The sequence below is a fragment of the Heliangelus exortis genome, chromosome 7 (assembly GCF_036169615.1).
Source record: "Heliangelus exortis chromosome 7, bHelExo1.hap1, whole genome shotgun sequence".
In the NCBI taxonomy this organism is placed as follows: domain Eukaryota; kingdom Metazoa; phylum Chordata; class Aves; order Apodiformes; family Trochilidae; genus Heliangelus; species Heliangelus exortis.
Window position 1 is genome coordinate 19,063,444 of NC_092428.1, and position 15,802 is coordinate 19,079,245.

At 36.1% G+C, this 15,802-nt stretch overlaps 1 protein-coding gene across 3 annotated transcripts in view; it reads right to left on the reverse strand.

The window, feature by feature from the left end:
* Positions 1-15,802, reverse strand: part of BICC1 (BicC family RNA binding protein 1) — a 91,498-nt gene that overhangs the window by 4,104 nt on the left and 71,592 nt on the right. For all 3 annotated transcript variants that reach the window (XM_071749213.1, XM_071749214.1, XM_071749215.1), the window contains 12 exons: positions 14,693-14,944; positions 12,641-12,772; positions 11,902-12,088; positions 10,293-10,451; positions 9,661-9,857; positions 9,229-9,370; positions 8,405-8,561; positions 6,803-6,968; positions 5,423-5,462; positions 4,619-4,773; positions 2,338-2,494; positions 378-538 (listed from right to left, as the gene is read on the reverse strand). In XM_071749213.1, the coding sequence (XP_071605314.1) occupies positions 378-538; positions 2,338-2,494; positions 4,619-4,773; positions 5,423-5,462; positions 6,803-6,968; positions 8,405-8,561; positions 9,229-9,370; positions 9,661-9,857; positions 10,293-10,451; positions 11,902-12,088; positions 12,641-12,772; positions 14,693-14,944 (1,905 nt within the window). The remainder of the gene's footprint in view (positions 1-377; positions 539-2,337; positions 2,495-4,618; positions 4,774-5,422; positions 5,463-6,802; positions 6,969-8,404; positions 8,562-9,228; positions 9,371-9,660; positions 9,858-10,292; positions 10,452-11,901; positions 12,089-12,640; positions 12,773-14,692; positions 14,945-15,802) is intronic.

The following is a 15,802-nucleotide window of genomic DNA, read 5'->3' on the forward strand; positions in this document are numbered from 1 at the left end:
TTTGGATGTGAAAAGCAATCGTTGCTTTCCAATCGCTTCTTCACAGCTGTCCAATCTGCTATTCTGCACTTCTGACAAAAAGAAACTAAAAAATTATGAGTTCTAGAAAAACAAATTCAATTAATCTTATTTATTTGTTACTCTTGAGATTTTAAGTATTGCTTTAGTCTATTTGGAAGTAACCAGGTAGGTCTGTAGGCATGGCAGATGGTTCAGACTATAGTCAGTTAACAGAGGATGATAAAATCAACCACTGGTGACACATTTTAGTTAAAAGCACAAGAGTATTTCTCTTAATGGCTTTAGTCAAGAGACAGAACAACTGCTGCTGGAAAATATGCTACGAGCACAAAGTTGTCTTTCAAAGGAATGCTAACCTCTTGCTGTTGGAATACATCTGTGTATTTGCCCAAACCAAGTTTGCTGAACAGCTCTGGCAGATCAGATCCCTTAAACAAACTGTTCAGGTTACAGCCATTGCTTCCTGTCAGCGAGGAAATGCAGTCCATATAATTACTGCTACTGAGATAGTGTTCAGCTGAAAGGGAATAAGTGCACTTTTTAGTCATGTCACAGGCATCCACAATTTTCTGTCATGTCAATATCGTGTTCAATTACATCATTAAGTTAACAAAATATTTAAATCTATCATTAAGGGGAAAAAAGCCCCTCAGGGGTCTGAGAGAATGAACAGCATAAAGGAATTTTTTTCTTAATTAAGTTCCAGTGTTTGTTTTCTGTAGAAAGAAACAAAACAACAAAAAAACCCCACCACACTACGTGAACTGTCACACAGATACAGCCAGAAATTCATTAAAGGGGAAGGGCTGCAAGACCCCATTTTTTATCCTCCTCTTAAACCCTTTCCTCTTCAGGGAATAGACTGGAAAACACCATTGCACACAAATGCAACCAGCCCTTTATGGTCTGGATGGAGAAAATACCATGATGGAACAACTCCCGGTAAAGGAACTACCTAGTAGCTACACAATTTGGCTATTATTTTAGTATAATACAGAAAAAATTAAATGCAGTCATTTTATAGGAGACCAAAGTCTGAAAATAAACTCCCTACACAGTATTAAATAGCATTCTAAAAATGTATATCTTTAAAAAAGTTTGCAGAATATTAAAAAACTGGGGGAAAAAAAAAAAAAAAATTTAGCAGTGCAATCCCTTTCCACTGGGCATGCATACTGATAGTATGTAATCACATAGTTCATTATTTTTCCTCATGCTGCATAAGAAAAAGATAACTCCCAGGGAGTGCATCGGGCACCTGTGTAAATGGGGCCCCTGCATGGTCCCTCTCTAGCTACAGACATGGGATAGAGTAGCAGTGAATGCATCCGAGGCTTACAGGAGGTAAAGGATACTTTCCTAGGTGAGGATGTGAAAACACAGCTGGCTATGCTGCATTTGTTATTTTCTAGGCACAGATCACTTAGAAACTTTTGGGACTGGATTTACAGGGTTTGGAGAATTTCTATCAACATCAGCTCCATTTCAGAAAGTTTTAAAATACATCTAAACTCTTCGGTGCTGAGAATGTGAACATTAAGTTTGACAAATGAAGCAATAACTAAGTTGATGTTTGACACTTTAGAAAGTGGTGCCCCAATTTCTTCACTTTCAGAATAAGATAACACTAAAAATATTCAATCTGAAATTCATGATCCTACACTCAGGACAGGCGATGCAAGATCATGTATCAAAAACTTAATATTAAAAATTATTTCTTATTGTTGCAGTCAGGGAGCATGATCTTAAAACAAAGAAGGCCAACTCATAACTATTTCTTTTGTCCCTCCTCCACCCACTGCATTTTCTGGGAGAGCTACAGTTGCTATAGAACAGAGCTTCCCACAGTCAATGTGTTCAAGTTTAACTTTCTTCTAACACATATACAAGTACATTTAAAATAATTATTTATTTTAATTAACTTTCCATTTCGACTAAGCTTCCATTTTTTTTTTTTGTTCAAGTAATGTAGCAACATCAATGGCCTGATTTCAAACCATTATTTATATATATATATATTTATATTTTTATATAGATATCTATATATACCATTTATATATATATATATATATACACACACACCATTTCAAACCATTATTTATATAGCATGATATGCAACACTGCGTATCCTGCATGAATGTTTTTTTACTTTTTCAGTTTGTAAAATAAACTTACTTTACAGGTTCTGGTAATTTAAATGCCTAGTAATGTCACAAAACATTCATATTAAAATATTCACTGATATAAATACGTTCGGGGTTTTTTTGTGTGTTTGTTTCGGGTTCTTTTAATATGAGATTGTAAGAAATTATCAACCTGATTTATTTTGTTTACGTTTCAGGCTGCCAATTGAGGAGACAAATTCATTATGAGCTGTGGGTCCAAGCCCATTACGATCTCTCCAGTTGTCAGATTCACTGCCACTTCCCAGGTGCTCCCGACTGTTGGACCGAGAGAGAGAGATTGATGAGCCCTGCAAATAAAAAAAGAAAATTTGAGCAGAGGAAAGAAGTTTCTTTGTGACTCACATGTTTTCTTTGAAGCAGCTCAGTTAAACAAAATAGCTTTGAAAGCTTGCAAACATTCTTCTGGCTGTCGAGCAGTTGTTTAATAATTGCAAAACAGACACAAAACCAGCAAGTGTGCTTAACACATATGAAGCCTACAGATTTTAAGCAGAAGTTATTTAAAGGCTGTGCTTCAAAAAAAATTGCTTAGTATTTCTAAGTTGGTTTCCAAAGAGTTCTGTGGTATCAAATTCCCAACACAAACACTAAGCAAAGCAGCCTACTGATTGTATTCCTTCACAGGGAAGAGAACACAACAGAACATCTGTCTGAAGACAAGGGGATCAAGTACACAATACTTGACCACAATACATTATACAAAACAACAACTTTGCAATGATTTATGAATTTGTTTTAAAAATAGATTTTCACATTCCTCTAAAATACTAATTATCAACTCTCATCACTATAGGTCACAATGTTTCAAACTAAGGCATTTATTTCCTGAAAGCAGACTAACTATAGAATTGGGTGGGAATGTACCCCCCCAAAAAGTTGGTTGTTATTGACACCACACACTTACATGAACTAAAAATTGTGGAACCAAACAAGCAATTTAATTCCACACATGTGCACTAAATCCCAATTCAAAAGTACAACTTAGGAAGCAGCAATCTTTTCTACTGGCCAGGAGAGTTGACACCATTGAAGAAAAACGGGCAAAAAGCTCCTATCACTGGCAAGATTGGGATGGTGTGAACTATGGTTTGTATGACTCAGCAAATGAAGAAAGGCTGGAACTGACTACAAGTCTTATAGAAAAGCAAGAAGAGACAGGGATTCCTAATTATGTCAGAAGACAGTGATGGCTAAGAGTTGGGAAGTAAAATCATATCACCCAGTTTTTCTGGAAAATTGAATGCACAGTAAAATATCACAGTGGCGATGAAATCTGTTTTGTGAGCTTATTTTACAAATTCCCAGACTTTAGGCTACACATGACCCTCACCAAGCTTGTGGTCTGCACATGGCAGACTCCTAGTAACTCCTAGTTACTATGTACTTGGTTATTGTGTTCTTGGTTAGAATGATAACGTCTGCTTAGAGCTTTTAGCAGTGCATCACAGTCAGGGTGAAAATACCACCCCAGCTCAATCAGAAAAGTATTTAAAAAAAAAGTATTAAAAAAAAAAAAAAGAAAAGAAATTCACCAATTTCTGCTGTAGCTTTTTCTCTTCCCCAATTTACCATGACAAACTCACTACATCTAGTCAAACATGTAGCTGAATGACACAAAATGCTCATCTGTCAAGTGGAGGCCTATTTTTACCATGGTTGAATCTCTTTTGCTTTAAAAGACAGGTGTAGCCTAGAGAAAAGCTGTATGCTGTCCTAGTCCTGAAGAAACGTACTATTTACATTTTAAATAAGTAGAAAACATTTCTTTATATAAATCAATAGTTGTCTCTGTGGAAACTGGGAAAGATGACGACAAGGAAACACAATAAAAAGCAATGTCAGAACACCTTTGAAAAGAAAGGAACACATGTTCCCTGCAAAATTCCCATGGTGGAACTCTGAAGAGACTTGCTGAATCCTATGGCTGCCTTCTACCTAGGAAATTTGAGCCCAGTGAATAGTGCAAATATAGAAAGCTCCTCCAGTCTGACAGCTTTCCAACAGATGACCTGCAGCCATTTCTTGTTCTAACATTCTGCTTCACTGTGCAGTGATGCACATTATGTAGTTTATCTACTATATCCATATTGTTTTAATTAGGTTACAAAATTTCTACGACTTGTCTAGAACTATTAAGACATTTGGTCCTATAAGTTTCTTTAAACAAATATATTTTCAAGTGCATTTTTCTATAAAGCAGATAAAATCTTGTATGTTGGGCTGAATGTATTCTGGTAATATTTACTTAAGAAACACTTTTCACAACAGAAGGTAGTATTTACAATCTTGAGGAAAGCTAACAGTCTTACAAAAAGTATTTTTACAGAAGTTAGATATTTCTCAAGAAAACCAACTGTATCATTCACTAGAAATAAATATTTCCATTACAGTATAGTGGTTCTGTTTTGTACCTCATATGTAGTTGTCATAGATGGCTTGTATGATACATGATTTGCTCTTCTTAGTTCTTTGATAGTTTCTGCAGGCATAGATTTAGAGAACCCCAAACCACTCCATGTATTTGTTGGAGTTCTCACTTCTGTTACAACTGGCTTCTTTAACATAGCTGAGAAAAGAGACAAATTAGAAAACTCAACCTTATTAAAGAGGTGACAACCCTCAACCTGCTCATAGACTGCAACCCACCAAATGGTGATTTCTATACACTACCACTTGCTACATAGCTTGAATTCTACTCCTCAAGGCAATTTAATCTGTCAGAAAATGGTTAAACCCCCACAGGGCTGCGAGGAAGCCAAAAGAATATCTGTTTCAAAGAGGGCTTTCTGGTCTTTTTTTTTGGTGTGGGTGTTAGATTTATTTTTAAATACGGTCAAATATATAGTTAAGTTCCTTATCAATTTGGTAACCTAATTTATCCCTGAAATAAGGAACTTTCTCAATATGGAAAACATCTTAAAGTTGAATTTGAATGCAAATAAAAGCCTGTATTACTGCTGTGAGGTGTCCAAAAACAACAAGGATCATTTGCATATGGATATACTCAAAGAGACAGCATCCTATCTGCAAGTTGTTTATACTGTATTTTATATTATGTTGGTATTGAGAAATTTTTGGAAAACAAGAATATACAAATGTTTCCATATCAGCTTTAGATTTGATATAAGAAATCAAACTACTAAACTGAAACTTCATAAAATTCTATCAGCTGCATACTACCAAACTTTTCAGAAAATCACTGCTTATCCACATACCTTTGGTTGCTAGTAGCTTCTTCTGTTCATAGTCAAATGCCTAAAAATTAAACACGAAGATAGCTTAATTGCCATTCTAACAAAATGCCATTCTACTACTTAGCTCTTTGTAAAACCAAAGGTTTTGAAAGTGGCCAGTGAATACAACTGAGAAAAACTTGAAGTACTGCAAAATAATTTGACAGTGCTCCAGTTAGAGCCTTACTTACTGAAAGCATCACTTAAACATGGGCAACAAAGATGAAGTAAATACACAATATCCATTTGAGTGAGGATGCAGCAGTATTTACTGTTTAGGCAAGATTTTACTTTGCTGTTATTTTTTAACAAGATATTTTTCTAGCACAGTTTCTCTTCCTTAATCACCTGTTCCTAGAATTGAAAACATCCCTCAAATGTGCAAAAAGAATCCATATTATCTTAGACAGCAAATCTAGACACCACAGTTAATTTTAATAAACTTTCAAGTGCAGTTTTTCTCCACGTACTCCTTTTCTGAAAGGAAAAGAACTCCAGTTCTCAGAGAACTAAAAAGCTTTCTACTGACACTACCTACAGCAATTGAAGATTGGAGGTTTAGACACCCCTAGATCAGTAAGTTACACTTCTCTGTATTACAGATTAGCAAGTCTAAACATAGACATAAAACTACAGAAATGCAGCACTTAGCCTGAAGTGTTGAATTCACCACTTAAAATAGCTAGAGCTCTGGTAAAGGACAAGGTCTGCAGAACACTAACCCTAATCTTGTTCCACTACTCCATGCAATCTATTTATGCCCACACTGATAGATGTATACTGAAAACTACTCCATTACCACTGCCTGACAGTCAAAGATATCTCTCTCTTTGAGGAGATTTGCTGTAACATAGAAGTAATTTATAGTCTAGTACTAGCCTGTAGTTAACCAAGTAGGAACAGTAGAAGAAAAAAAAACAAAACAAAGGCATATATGTACAGATCCATATTTGTAAAGCAAAACCAGTGTTGTCACCCCAGTAAATCTCCTTGGATACAAAACTGAAGCTACAGAAGTAATATTTTTTTAACACTGCTTATGAAAAGTTGTGTTTTGTGTACATAATTCTCTCTTCTCAAAGCAGAAGCATAGGATTTATACACACAAACTATGCCTGTGTAGACTAAGATAGTAATGAAATTTCTGTACTGAAATTTTTCTTATTTAACAGAAGCATAGGGGCTCTTCTACATTCAAGAGTTTAGTTTCCAGTGCTCTCTTATGCTTAAAGAATTACTGATTTGCTGGGAAAGGCTTTTACTGACTTGGTAATGGCAACAGTCACCTTTGCATTCCATGGTAGTTTCACTTAGCAGTTATCAAGTTTTGCCCTAGATTTGGGTTGATTCAGGGCAGCATACCTGCATATTTACATAGGATGCCTGTGGAGCTAGACGTGCTCTTTCAGAGTTCTGCTGGGCAGCTGCTGCTCGCTCTGCTGCCCTCTCACTTCCAGGAGCCTTTTTATCAGCCATGGGACTTTCAGAAGCACTTAAATCTGCATCTGAGAGCAGCCTCTCCGTGGTACTGTGGGAGCAAAGTCACTATTAACTCCAGTCTTTTTCACAAGCAGTGACAAACCAATGCAATTTTAAGAACTGAACTCTACCCTAAGGACTTCGGCAGCAGAAGTCAAGAAATGCCAAGACACAAACATCTCACCACTTCTAGCAATTTTTCCAAAGTCTCAGATTTCCTTTACCTATTTCCCTGTCACTGAAACAAATAATGTATTGCTGCTTCCAATATCACCAAGCATGAGGCATGCTTTAGAGATTTAAATGTGATCTGCCTTTTATCTGGATTTATCATATGCAATGCCTACTAAGTGTTACTTCATACCATTTAGCTTTGCTCAGGACAGGAGCTGAACAGTTCAACCAGATGCTTGGCTAGAGAGAGATGTAATGGAGACAAAAAATAGAGACCCAAAAAACATGGGTCCTGCTCTCTTTTAAAGTAATTGCAATACTACATGCCAAAGCACCTCTTCAAGTTATCTTTTATTTCTAAAAATCAGCCATGTTATGGCTGATTATGTTATGTTATTACTTTGTGAAAGTATAAACTATTCCTTCAAAGCAAAATATCATGTATTAGATGCTATAGACTACCCCAGAAGAATGCCCTAAGGAAACTGTGAACAATAAATCTTAAATGAAAAGAGCAAGGTGTACAAGCAACTGAATGACAAACAAACAACTGAGCAGTCATCTTCAGATTTCTAAACCATGAGAGCAGAATTAATGAAATATATATAACAGTCCAAATAAACAAGGTAAAAGAAAATATGCATCTCTAAAGAGTGATGATAAACAATTTGCAAAACAAATAGTGAAAACATTACTTAAAGCAGATTGGAAAAAGCATTCTGTTAAGCAGAAAACCTGTGTTGCCAAGACACATTATGACTCAAAAGAGCCTTTCCCACTGCTGGCTCATTAAAGGAAAAAAAGAAAAACAAAAAAAAAAATAATTGGGACAAGTGTTTGAGAACATTTTGTTATGGCCTGAATATCAAGTTTCTAAGAAAAAAACCAGTCTCAGATACACACAAAAGGAAAATGGCTGTCAGGTAGGAATTGTTCTCAAAGCAGTCAGTTAAAAAAAAAAAAGGAAATTATAAAACAATGTATCCTTCAGAAGTAGCTAATGAAAGCTCATCTGAAAAAACCAAAAAACAAAAAACAACAAACCACCACTGTTTTGTGGGAGAAGAAAGGCATTTATTTTTTTCAAACCAGAGAAAAATACTTAGCATACACAAAAAGCATTCAAAGTTCCCTACTATCAGACAAATTGGGGGATATTTTTTAATACTCAACATGATTAAAAATCAAGGCAGATTTAAATTGGTTGTTTGAGCATCTTATTACTGAGCCACCCCTTCTACCTACAAAGCCACGTTAAGTATTTTTGCATGGCAAAGATTCCCTTAATCTATATTTGTATCTTTAACTTACTGTAGGTGAGAGTTTTTGGTGCCTTGCAGTAATTCAACTGTTTGTCTCTTAGCACAGGCCTGTTTGGAAGAGCTCATCATCTGCTTCAGATCACTGGTACTTGCTGAATGGGATGGACTTCTTGGCATGCCCACTTCAACAAAAGCATCATTGCAACCTATGAAATCAATGATAAGAACAGTTAAAGAAAAACCCCCTTATGTTCTAGGGAACTTGCTGACGGGAATGACACCTATGGAACAAAATACTCTTTACAGAACATTGCAGTTTCAAGGACTAGCAAAACTCAGTCAAGCTTAGAAATCAGGAATATAAGTTCATAAGCACAAAAAAGTTGTTTGTATTCACATAAATCATAGGCACAAATTTGTCACAAAAAAAATGCAAATAAATTTTTTGTCAGCATCATTTAGGTTTCATCTACACAGAATTCTCTCCAGTAACTTGCTCAAAGGCATTAATTCTTTCCTTTCATTAAAAAGCAGAAATACATAGTTTAAACCAGTAAAGGTTGTTTTAAGCAATGAAGTTAAGCTGCTGTAAACCATACTAAAATTTTCATAGGTTATTTCTCTCTGCTCTTAGGAAATTAAGAAAATGTTGTAAGCACGTTTATATTGACTTCAGGTCTTTCAATCAACAGCCCAGCTCAGATACTACAACTTTGATTTACTTTGACAAAGAATTTGTGAGGCCCAGAAATGGGTCCTTCAACATGGCTGCAAAACCAATGTACAGGCATTCCATTTACATTTTCATTTCATTAAATGTACACAGACTGAACAAACACTACCAGACAAAAGAATAAAATGTCAAAATCTTACCTTCTGGACTATTTGACTTGGCAGCTACTTGTTCTGAGGCACCATGAGTACTTGTTTGCCTAACAGGATCACTGTGGTTTGTGCTCAACACATTTTCTCCCAGCGATGTGGCAGAGAGTGCAGAATACTTGATATTTGAGGTCTGAAATAATTGTCAAAAAGCACTGAAGTGATTGTTATCCTTAAGGAAATATTGAAAGAATTTCCCCTTGCTACCTGTGCAGTACAAGAATTTCATACCCAATACAGAAGAACAATATGCTTCGGTGTTTTATATCTCAGTCTTTAAGTCATATTTTGAAAACACTACTCTTCTATTTCTAAACTTAGCAGTTTTCAGAACCTCTTAATATAGCTACTTTTCTCATTCAGCTTTTCTTAGTAGAGATCAACTAAAAATAGACCTGATTCTCCAGAGATATCACCACTTACCTTTACATGACCATTTAAAGAAGGTGAGCCCTTTTTACTCTCTGCCTGCATGCTATTAACGTGGACTTCAACAGGAGTCAAGCCTGGGGGTGGAGATGGAGTATTTTGACCATAATTAGGTACCCCAGACAGCAGAATACTAGTTAAGGTTGCTTGGGCAGTAGATGGTATCATTAGATGTGGAATAGCAGAAAAACCTGTAACAAAATTGTCATATTTTGTTTCATTTGCTCATTTAACTTCCTCAGGCATTATAGTACCTTAGATAAATCTCTATATAGAGTTGATACATAACTAAAGTTTTCATTCAAATTGGCTGCCAAATTTGTAATGCTTTTTCTACCCCTTACTCTGTAGATTAACATAGTTTCTCATATAAAACAGATGACAGAATTATTGATTGGAAGGGACCTTGAGAGATCATCTAGTCCATCTCTCCCACAAAAGCAGGATCACCTAGAGCAAAACATTACATGTGAAATAATTCTGTATTAAATTAGAACTTTCAATTTGGATAAATTTTAAGCAGAATTATTAAGGCTCTACATAATGAATGATTCTGGACTTTTCATTTGTCATTCTAACAACTTACTGTTGCACAACTAATTTATTTCCTTTTATCTTCTACAAACCTGTGGCATTTGTGTTAGCAAGAGATGTTGCCCATAACGTGGGACTAGGTGTGCCTGAACTTGGACTCTGTAAGGGACTCACAGAGCTATTAAGGGCATTCAACAGGGAGTTTGGAGCAGTTGAGGTGTTGACTGACAGGGCTGTCGGACCTAAAAGGCCTGTAAAAAAATATATTAGTGAATATTTAGTTAAGATGTACAGAAAAACGTTTTCACACAAGTACCAATTAAAACCAAACAAAACCCCATTAAATTGCACCAGCACATATTCTCCATACAAATTTAGCACTAATCCTACTATTAATTTTGGCAGAGAATACATTAAGAATAAACATTGTTAAATTGGAAACTACATGTCAAAGAAGAGTTGTAGCATCTCCTATGCCTTTCTACTGGACTACTGCCAGAACAAATCTTCACTGTCTGCTTCTCAACCCCACCATCCCTTTTGGATCCCCCCCTTCATTGCTTCCATATTTTTTATTTTTTTTTTTTTTTCAAAGCAGCATCACAGAGAATAGGAAAGCAACTGCACTTCATAACCTTTTATTTCAGAAAATAATCTCAGAAGCTCATATGACTGAACCATTACTTCTACACTAAGAACTACTAATTTCATTTTTGCACCTTCAACCCTGACCACAAGTCATCCCTCAAATGCATTTATTCCCAAGGCATTCCCTTCAATCAGCTCTTCATGTAAGACCATTCACAAGGCAGCTCGGCACTACACTCTGAAAAGGTAACAGCACAACCCCAAAGTGCAGACATGACATGAAAGGTAACAAAAGCAGCATTAAAAACCACAGTCAAATGGCACAAACACCTGCACCTGTGTCACCCCAAAGAAAGCATCTGACATGGAACTACCCAGCAGTCTTGGGTGGCAGGTGGAAGGAAGCATGGTGGCTACATGAGAACAAGAATTTCAGTAAGCAGCATCAAGATTTGTCACTAAGTTATTCTGTGACTGCTTGGTTATCTATCCAGTTCTGGTAATAGAATATCTGTAGAGCTTGAAAATAGTGATTCCAGTTTGGGCTATGCGTTCCTTCTTTAAAATTGCATTAGGATAGGAAGCTTACCCATTTCTTTCTTATATTTTCTACTGATAAGTAAGGTCTAAACTAGTAGCATATGCATGTCTCAAACACAGTGAGATCCAGCCAGAACTGAATGTGGCATTAGCTATGTTAACGTTCATGGTACTGTTGACAGGCTTAAAGTACTTAACCACATTCAGGACAGCCTGAGACATCACAATATTACCAAAGAAGAAATATCTTCTTTAAGATATACTCCAATAAGTTTTAAAAGCAACGTCCTACTTCACATGTATTTCCCTCCCTTTCACTTTCAGTTGAGTGGTTTGAGTTTCTGGAGGGTTTTCTTCAGAGATGAGTCACACAGCTGATTATGAAAGCCTTGGAGGAAGTTTTATAACAAGAAGCCCTTGAATGGCCAGATGCTTTCAGTATTCTCTCATACTATAACATGATTCCTCATGCAAAACACACATCTGGTCGTCAGGTTTTGTAAGTGAATCAAGTTTCAAATAAATATATATGTATTAAAAAATATAAAGATATATATAGAATAGAATGCATACCAAGCCCAGTGAGTCCTAGTCCTGCTGAGGACAATATATCCAAACCTGGACAAGACAAACCAACAGGGCACGAGACAGTAGAGGTATTTGATGCTATAGTAACTCCACTACTTTCAAGTCCCAAGAGACATTTCCGTGCCTCATACATATTTAAGGCATTTCGTTCAACACTTTTTACAATCACAGACTGTAGGGGAAAAAAAAAGGAAAATCAATGAGTAATAGGACTATGTTATACAGATATGCAACACACACGACTCTTAATATTAGCATTAATATTAGTATCTTGTAATTATTTTTCTTGTGGTTCTTTTTAACATCTGGTGTAGAATAGAGACTTTTCTAATAGTCAGATTGAGGTTTTTTGTTTTGTTTCTTTTTTTGTTTATTTCTGATTGATAAAGAACCACTGCTGTTATGTGACAGGAGCTGCAATTTAAGATTAATTTCTTTAAAAACAATTCAAGAGTAGTTTTGTCCAGATAAAATCCGTCTCCTCATAGTTTATTTTTTTTATCTACACCTTCCCTACAAAAGCTAGTGCCTGTATTCTCAAACATTTAATGAAAATGTCAAGTTACCATAGAGCTCTTGTAGCATTTAAATTGATATTTCAAGCTATATGCCTTCTACAAGTTTCTGATCCATTAAGTTAGGGAGGAGGAGCAGATATGTCAACTCATCAGCTCTGAAAAGCTGTCATGAAAGCCTGAATAGAATACACTAGCTTTTCACCAACCTTGCTTGGTTGCTTTGGCTTCGGCTTAATGCTTATGAAGACATCTAACTGCTCCATTAGCTGTGTTATAAACTGTGGTTCTACTTCAATTTCTTCCTTCATATCAAACATAAGCACGAGAGGAAGGCAACCCTGAAAAGACAGGATGCAAACATTTATAAATCTTACAACCTATGAAAATGTTACCAATAAACTAACACAGGTACATCCTGATACGTTAAATTTAGTAAAAATGGCAAGGATGAAATTTTAAGTAGAGCCACTTCCTTGTACAGAAGAAATCAGGTGTGTCTTTCTACCCCAGGATGCTGAACAAACAATTTGCTGGTATAAGGGTGAAATGATTTGTTAAATATTTGGCCTTCCAGTCAGCACGTTTGCACCCTACATTAGCTATTTACACAGACATAGTGGTGTCTGAAGAATTCAAATTCAGAAACCACTACTGCCAATTAAATCACAACAAAATACTGGCAGGAACTCACAGCAGGACTCTCACATACCCATGGCTCATGTTAAACTGTGTTTGAGATAAGGAAATGCCATTTCCTAAAGCTAGATAAATATTTTCCAGTGGTAAAGGCATCTAGATGACCCCTTCCAACCCCTAACCTTGTGTTTCTGTGATCTCTGAAGCACTTAAAAGTAGCACTGTAAAAAAAAAGCCAACCCCCCAAAAAATTCTCTACAGTCCTCATCACTATATGCAAAACTAACAAAAAATCTCAGTATTTTTTAGCAGTGATCAAAATACAGATGAAACCAAAAGGTTTGGAATAAGGGGAAGACATTAATTCATGTACAATGCATACTGTAAGGTGTCTATGCACTGCATCACATTTTCTGTTGATATTGTAAACTCTGCCTCGATTTTCATCTCTTAGGAGAATTATAGATCCTGGCAACCTTACTTTTAAAATTTGCTTTCATCTACAAAATTGGAAGCAACAGTTTCAGGACGTGAGTCAAAACATACCAAGTCTCCTGGTCAGTACTGTTCTTAAAGGGTGGTAACAGAGGTTGCAGTTTGGGATATGAAGTTGTACCAATGTGTTTGGACTGATTAAAACAAATTTCAATATTTAAAAAAAAATGGCTCTAGCATAATTTTAAGCTTTGAGAGTAAAGGCATGCTCTGATGTTCATACAACAGCTTGTTTGGGTTTCTTTTACTTCATGAACCTCTAGAAAAATTCTACTAAAACTTCAAGAAAATGCAGAGAATAAGGCTCTCTCTAACATCCTGAATATACTACTCATTAATATAACTGTATAAATAGAAAGGTGTTTTTTTTTTCCCCACAACACAGCAAGGCACAGTGCAATGTCAGAGATGTGTGAACTTCTGTAATTTAACGGTATCATGATTTACTCTAATATCAGCTTTGAATTGGATTTGAATCCAGGCTTCCTATGTGTTGTTGGCAAATATTCACATATATAAAGCCACATGTACCAGCATTAGTACTACACCAATGTCTGAAGGCTCCTGTGAAGCTTAAAGACCCATATAGCAAAAACCTGTACAAACCCTAGACCTACTTTTATAAAAGACCTTATAGTACTGAGGCTATGGTATTGCAAAGAATGTAAGACTGCAGAATAAGTACTTCCAATGGTTCCCCAGTTCCTTGAAGACTCACTTATATAGGAACTAAAACTCCTGCCACTTCCTCCCAAAAGAAACGTACTTCCCTGATGAACATAGAAAAGGCAGGTTGGCAAAGTGAAACAAACCACTCACCACACAAAAAAAGCAAAACCTTAAAAAACCTGCCTTCTACTTCTACCTAAGCATAGTTACAGTAAACTTAAACTACTTATGCTGCATTTGTATTCTCAAGGTTGTTTCTCAAATCATGGTCTCAGAGGATACAAATATGTTGGATAACTACAAACAGGGAGCACTCAACTGAATCAGCTTTTTGTGATATGAGGAGTAATCATTCCTCTTAAAGGCTGATTTGCATTTAACCAATAAATACATAATGAATGAGAATATCTCCTACAACCTGGCATTTTTTTCAAGCAAGTTCCAGTTAATGTATTTACCATGAGATATTGCCTGGCAAGACAGACAGACTCAATTGTGCCCTGGAGGTAGACAGTGGATTTCTTCTGTGGGTTATTAGGGTCAGGGAAGTGTATCTGAGCACCAGTCCTCTGCATGATATGTTTGATGTTACTACCATTCCGACCCATCATAAAGAGATGATGCTGGGCTGCAATGTCCAATTGTGTGCTCACAGGGATTGCAGAGGCCAGGCTCCCAGCTAGGTGCTCTAAAAGCATTGCTGTTCCTTCCTGTGGGGAGAAAATGCAAGAAACTGATGAAACAGTGCTCGCAGGTATAGAAAATGACATTTAAAAAGTTCCCTTACAAATTCTTTCTGCCTTAAAGAACATCCTGTTTTGTCTAAAAAACCAATTGGTTTGCTAAAGGTGGACTAGACACTACTTATTATTCCCATTTTATGATCAAAATGCAGATTTAACTGCCACTGTAAAATGGTTTGGCCCCAACAGACCTTCTGTGCCCACAAAGAGCAATACAAAAGTGGATAGAGACTTATTAGGGTAGGTTTGCAAAATTTGTGTCTTTCAGTCTTGGTCTAAGATGTGAGATGTTCTTACTGGCTTGAGATACACCCATCCCCATACCAATCTGTCCCACCACCAATTGTTAAGAAGTAAACTTTATTTTATTAAAATAAACAGGCTTGTGGCAGTTCTTTTAATTGGCTATCAAATTCACATCTCCCAAGCCTGCTTTTGCAAGACTGGTTTTACTGACTGTTAGGGAAACTTTCAAGGTTATATATTAGAGTATGTGTTGAGAAGATCAAAGCATGAGGAATTTCTGGGTATTTTTTTTTGTTTTTTCATTTTTGTTTTCTGGTTGGTTTTTTTTATGGGTTTTTTGTTGCTTGTGGGTTGTTTGTGGGTTTTTTTTTTTTTGGTTTTTTGTTTTGTTTTGGTTTTTTTGTAAGATGGGTACATTACCACAAATTCCAGAATTGCTGAAAAAACAAAGTACGAGATGAAAAATAGATTAAAAGCTTAGCACAAACAATGGCAAATCCCAAGATTAAAACTCTTTTTATGCATTTTTACATCTTACTTATACTAACTACGTGTCTTTAAAAAAAACCCCAAACCTCA